General features: G+C 36.3%; 1 protein-coding gene across 1 annotated transcript; it reads right to left on the bottom strand.

Annotated features, from left to right (window-relative positions):
* Positions 1-2,900: 2,900 nt before the first annotated feature.
* Positions 2,901-6,390, bottom strand: glula (glutamate-ammonia ligase (glutamine synthase) a). The gene is made up of 7 exons (XM_056473308.1): positions 6,283-6,390; positions 5,409-5,593; positions 4,899-5,060; positions 4,662-4,808; positions 4,443-4,570; positions 4,132-4,331; positions 2,901-3,958 (listed from the first exon to the last, which is right to left on the bottom strand). The coding sequence occupies exons 2-7, from the start codon at positions 5,572-5,574 to the stop codon at positions 3,646-3,648; spliced, it is 1,116 nt and encodes a 371-aa protein (XP_056329283.1). The 5' UTR covers positions 5,575-5,593; positions 6,283-6,390; the 3' UTR covers positions 2,901-3,645.
* Positions 6,391-7,013: the final 623 nt, after the last annotated feature.

The following is a 7,013-nucleotide window of genomic DNA, read 5'->3' as shown; positions in this document are numbered from 1 at the left end:
TCCGTAGTGTATGTGTGTGAATGAGAGTGTATGGGTGTTTCCAAGTGATGGGTTGCAGCTGAAAGGGCATCCACATTCATTCATTTTCTTTTCGGCTTAGTCCCTTTATTAATCTGGGGTCCTGGAAAGGCATCAGATGCGTAAAATATATGCTGGATAAGTTGCCGGTTCATTTTTCTGTGGCAACCGCTGATTAATAAAAGGACTAAGCTGAAAATAAATGAATGAATGAATGAATGAATACTTCGATTTTACAAAGAAACCAGCAGCAATAACTTATGACACTTTTTCATATGTCTTCAATTTCAAAATTGCGAATTAAATCGAAATGTGAGTGCAATAAATTATTATATTAGCAACTACTTTTTTTGCCTTATACTTTAAACTTGTGGGTAATTTTTCAAATGTATGAGGAGGCCACTTCTGCTGCATTGTCAATTTCAATTGACTTTGTATCAAGATCTGTTTACAGCCATATGTTGTTATAAATTCACTGAAAACCCCAGCTTCTTGGGCATTTTTGCTTCATTTTGGTCCAGTTGACCAAACCGCATTTTAATACTAAGGGTAAACAGGGCCTCCTACTCTTTCTAGATTCCTAATATCAAAGCAATTATGACTTAAAGTTGATGTTACCCTTAGGAAATGAAGCAACAGACTCTAACAAGTTTAAACAAATATTTGTTATGATGACAAACACAAATTGTCCACATATGTGGTTACTCAAATTTCTAAATATTAAACTCAATTGTGTGTTTAAAATTGCCTTTGCTTGATGATTCAGAGAAACTTTAATTATATGACTTTGAGCAGTCATATAAAACAAAAAAGTTAAATATAAAATAATAAAAATGTTTGATTTATTTTGATGGTTTGTTTGTTACATTTAAGTTACATTGCATCTACATGCTAACTAATTCTCATTAGATTATACGTAGACTGTTAGGGTTAGAGTTAGTTAAGTTGACATGTACTTGAAAAGTTTCTTATAGTCAGTTAAATGTCTGTTGAAGGAGCAGTATCAACAGATCTTAAGCAGACAGTCTACTAATACTCAAATGGACCATCAAAATAAAGTGTTACCAAATGTTTAGTAAAATTGTTGTTATATTATTATTTGTCTTCAATCATTGTATACATCAATACAATATATACAGTGTTGGAAGTAATGCATTACAAAGGTAATGTGAATACAGTAGTATATAACTTTCTGCAGTAATGCAATAATATAACATGCTACTAATGTTTTTCTGTAATATTATTACTCGTTACAATCTCAGTTATTCAAGTTACAACAACTTGTTTGAACAATTGTGCTAAATGCAATTTTTAAAAAAGTACCAACAGCATTTGCATTCTGGTGTCATAAAAAGTCAACGTTGTATCTATTTATGTATTTTAGTATAATTATTTTAGAGAACATTTGAATGTTTTAATATAGTTTGATTTTTGAATATTTACTTCTGTGGTAACTTTGATGAAAGTTACTTAAAAGAAACACAAAAGTAGTATAATGCATTACATTTCTGAGATGGCAATATTGTAATGTAACTAATTACAATAAAATATAAATAAAACGAAAGTAAATAGTAATATATATATATATATATATATATATATATATATATATATATATATATATATATATATATATATATATATATATCAGTGTCACAGTCACAAAATTTTTCTATGTATAATTTTTGTACCATGTAAAAATCCCCCTTTTTTTCTCAGTTTATGCAGCACGAAAAAGACAAAAATGTTTAGATGCAGAGAGGTTAAAGATTATTTTAAATTTTATAGACTAAAAAAGAACATAAATTTAGCTGTATAATAACTGCCCAGCAACCTCTTTTTCCAAGGGATGGACATAAATGCTATTGTAATTTCTGATTGGCTGGCTGTAATTTTGGACAGCCAATTACACGCTTACGACTTGTTAGTTCTGTCAGACATGGGACGTGAAAGGTTCCATAACAAACTTATTAACCCTGCCCCTCCGCACACAAGCACATAGAGTAAATATTTTTGTCCCGGAAAGTCTTGTTCCTGCACTTCATAGAATGAAACCGAGACGAGACGCCCCTTTGTTCCCGTTCGCGAGCCAACAAATAGTGCGTAATCTCACTGTTAGTGAATGTGACCCAACTGTTAACGGAGCTGGCTGGCTTTTTGTTTATGTCCTCCTCGCAGAGAGATAAAGGTTTGCCGATGTAGCAAAAGTTCAGCTGCAAACTCTGCAGTATCCAAGGAATGTGTGTTTTATTATCTATATTTTGCACAATGATATATCAAAAGAAATGTTTTCTGAAACAATTTTAGTAATGCGAACTAACCGATCCATTAAAAGAATGAAAGGATACTGTGGTATGGTAGAGATTTGCACATATTTAGAAATGACAGTGTTAAACATGACTGATTTAGAAGTAAACAGAACTTTAGTGATGTTAGCTAATTTAAAACTTTTAAAATAGTGGTATTTCCAAACAAATTGTTTTAGTTTAACACAAAAATTACATGCACTTTCAGATATGAAGGAATTTACTTCCTATAGGGCACCGCTTACATCCCACTTTTTAAGAAAAGTTTGATAAGGCTAATCTTTAACTACAGAGCCATTAATACACAATTAGAGGACACAAACAAGACAAGTTAGTGGTAAAAATAAATGTTTAGAAGTACACTGAACTTTAGTGATGTAAACTAATTTAAAACTTTCAAAATGCAGCGTTATTTCCAAACTAATTTTTAATACAAAACAAATCTGCACTTCCAGTTGAAGGAATTTATTTCCTATAGTGCCCTGCTAAAAATCCCAGTTTTTAAGAAAAGTTTGATAACGCTAATCTTTAACAACAGAGCCATTAAATACACAATTAAAGAGGACACAAGACAAGTTTGTGGTAAAAATAAATGTTTTAGTTTCCTTTTAGCAACTTCAGGTTTTTACCAAAACAGGTGCAGTTACATCATAGTAGTAGACAAAAACAGGATCAAATCCTTGATGAATCAGGGATTTAACAAGACAAATAACATTTCCACAAGTATAAAAACAGGACAGTTATTGTACTGCGACTTTGTACCGCACAACATGAACAGTGTGTACAGTAAAAATAAATGGACACCAAATTTTGCCATTTAATACACTGTCAGTAAGACATATTGAAACATTACATACTTGAATAGTCAAGTCAACATGACAACAACAACTAGCTATTGGTTCAAAAGTAATTAGATGTTGTCTAGCCTTGGCAGTCCTAGATTCTTCTGTGCACTTAACTCTTTATTCAGTCCATCGTAACTACCAAAAAAAATTAAAATAGTGGAATCAGAGAGCTTTCAATGCGTACATTAGAAATGGCCTCCCCAAGAAACCATTAAAATGAGATAAATGAAACCAAAACAGGGGAAAGACATGCCCTGCAACACCATGTCCCCAGTCATATCAGGTTAAATTCAGATTTATATCTTAAAATGTTAAGTTGACCAGTCAACTTCAACGATATTAAAATGCCAGGTTAGAACCACCCTGATAGAAAACAAGATACAGTACTAAATTTGGCTTGAGGGCCATTTAAAAAAAAAAAAAAAAATAGAAATGGCAAGAAGGGGAGGGAAATTCAGTCCAGGAAAAAGGGAGATCTAGTAGTCCACAGTTTCATCACCCTCTTCATCTAACAAACATGTGCGAATCAGGGCCTCAGTGACAGCATAGGGGTCGCAGTTTGCAGACGGGCGGCGGTCCTCAAAGTAGCCCTTCTTCTCTTGTCCCACTGCTCGCGGGATGCGGATACTAGCACCACGGTTTGCCACGCCAGCAGAGAACTCATGGATGTTGGAGGTTTCATGGTGGCCAGTGAGTCGACGAGCATTGTCCAGGCCTCCTTTTGGATCATAGGTGCGGATGTGATAGTTGTGCCTCTTTCCAAGCTTTTCGATACACTCCTCAATGCATCTAGGTAGGAAGAGACCAAATGTATAAGCGATCCATTTCATAAATTCTCGAGCCTCCAACAATTGCATAATCCATTACATTTTAAAATACTTCCATTATCCTTTGAAGTGTTTTTGGATGGGAAAATAATTAAATAAAATATAGTCAATCACCAAAACAATATTAGTACTTACTTCAGCCCACCATCTTCCCGCATTTCCTTAGTGCTGAAGTTAGTGTGGCAACCGGCACCATTCCAGTTGCCTGGGATCGGCTTAGGATCAAATGAAGCTACCACACCGAAGTCTTCACAAACTCGGTGCAAGATGAAACGAGCTACCCACAAGTGATCCCCCATGTCAATGCCTTCACACGGGCCAACCTGGAACTCCCACTGCAGAGTAAGACAAGAATTAACTGAAGAATTTAGGTCACATTCCAAATCTTAGATGGCTTAATGGCTGACTGCTGTGTTTGCTCCAGAACAGACTGGGTCAGAGGTTACCTGAGCTGGCATAACTTCAGCATTGGTTCCGCAAATCATCACACCGGCATATAGGCAGGCTCTGTAATGTGCTTCCACGATGTCTCTGCCATAGGCTTTATCTGCTCCAACTCCACAGTAGTAAGGTCCTGCAGAAATAAAAAGGTGCACTTTAGGAATCAGACAGCTTGAGAATATTTGTTATATGGTGTGTATTTGTAAAAAAGGACACCGTCTTACCTTGAGGACCAGGAAACCCATTGGAAGGCCAACCAAAGGGGTGCCCGTCAGTACCCAGAACAGTGTACTCCTGCTCCATGCCAAACCAAGGGCTTTGATGCCCTACCATTTCCATGATCTTTTTACATGTATGACGGTGGTTGGTTTCTGTGATTAAGATAGGAGTAGCAATAAGTCTATGCAAACCTCAAACAACATTTATTTATTTTTTTACATTTAACCCCCTCTCGAATGTACCTGCAGTTTTCCGGTTATACTTGACAACTTCACACAAGACCAGTTTGTTGGGGTCTTTGCGGAAAGGATCCCTGAACATAGCAGCTGGGATGAGATACATGTCGCTATTGGAGCCTTCAGCTTGATACGTGCTGGAACCATCAAAATTCCACTCTGGAAGATCTGAACAATACAATCCCATTAGAATCCAAAACTTGAACTTGCCGAGCAATTTAAACATTGTTTTAGAACTAAAAACCATAGTTGTCATAAGTGTAAAAAAAAATTGGATTTTTTAAATAATGACATCTATATGTATGCATAATACATGCACAAGAACTAACAAACAAATGTGCATTTATTAAACACTATGACAAACATAAACCCTGTTTTTAGACATGTTTTAAGACATTTTCATTCATAAATCTTTACGAAATCCAACACCAAATGGGAAATGCTCTCTATTTTCCATGTACATGTTCATGAAAGTGTACACCAAATCTATTAGTGCAGCTAAAAAGTCCAGCTTACCTTCAATGCTTTTAGGTTCAGAGTCTAGTGTTCTGGTCTTGCATCGTAGTCCTTCTCCAGTTCCATCTATCCAGATATACATGGCTTGTACTTTGTCTCCCTGAGGCAGTTCCATATACTGCTGTTTTACCACTTTACTCAACTGAGAACTGGCAGACGTGGCCATTTTTATTACTATAAAACACCTAAAACAGAGACAAGCATATAGTGTCAACATTAACAGATACCACATGAGTCAAACATATTTAGCCAACGTCCACAACACAGAACTAAAAAAAGCATAAACAAACAGATGACAATGTCGTAAAGCCAGTTAATCTCAAAACAAACATGCATTGATTGGATTAAAGACCGTTTATTCCCAGCCAGGGATTTGGAGGTCGTGTTCGTGGCATATTGAAGTGATGGAGATATAATAATCGATTTAGGTTCTTTAAGGGGTACACAACGGGTTTTAAATAGGGGTTGGGAAGACTAGACCACGTGCTTAAATCCGCATCAGGAATTCTTTGTATTCAATAGTGAAAGGTTCAATTTCGATCTGCATGTTATCAGTATCGACTCCACAAATCAGTAGGTCAGTGCAAAAAGCTTCATTTCGAGTCTAAAAAACAATAACTAATGTCGATGCTCCCCAGTGCTTCCCGGTCTACACCAGATAGCAGCAGGTAGTCATGGATACAGCGCGGCACAAGATTACATCATCACAACCAGAAGTATTGATAAAGGCGATGTCACAAAACAAGTCAATATCTCTTAAAACTTAACTCACAAACTAAATAGCTAAACGGAATAACCAATATTTGCACTCACAAAACACATTCGTGCACTGTACACAAATAACAGTCTGGGGAATATAAGGTTAAGTACGTACCTGGACACCAACAGAAAATAAAATGTATAAAATAGGAGTGGATGGTCCACTTAGTTGAATGATTATTATATGTTTGATGTTCTCTCATCCTCTGCCCAGCACTTGGAGCTGTCAGCCTGATTTATATGTCTGGTCGCAGGATGGCAGCGCACGTGATTGGTCAGAGGAAAGCGTGATCTGTTTGTTCCCGGGTGATTGACGGGACACGCGGCTACATCATTGGACGGAGGGACGGCAGTGAATCCACGCCCCCGCAACTCTGCGAGCAGGGAACATTGGGTACTACGAAAAAAAGTCTTTTGTTGTTGGTGGGCGCCGGTCCTCTTTTTCACTGAGAGGGCTGAAGAAGTTTGTCCCAAGGAAATACAGTTAAGATATTCCATATTGTAAAATGAGCTTGATATGAGCTACAAGTTAAACGAAACATTTTATGCAGCCCGTGTGTCAGTGTGAGAGGGAGAGCCTCGTGGTTCACTGGTTGTTAAATGCCCCCAAGTGGTAAAATAATGCTCACAAACTGACTTATACTGTGACACTCAGAAGACACTCACTAAAATTTAATTTAGTTTATATAATACATAAAGTTGAAGTCAGAATTATTAAACCCCCTGAATTAATTGCCCTCCTGTTTATTTTTTCCACCAATTTCTGTTTAACAGAGAGATTTTTTTTCAACACATTTCTAAACATAATAGTTTTAATAACTCATCTCTAATAACTGATTTATTTTA

This window comes from Danio aesculapii, chromosome 2, assembly GCF_903798145.1.
Source record: "Danio aesculapii chromosome 2, fDanAes4.1, whole genome shotgun sequence".
NCBI classification, from domain to species: Eukaryota; Metazoa; Chordata; class Actinopteri; order Cypriniformes; family Danionidae; genus Danio; species Danio aesculapii.
Note: the sequence above shows the minus strand (reverse complement) of the source record. Positions and strands in the feature narration are given on the sequence as shown.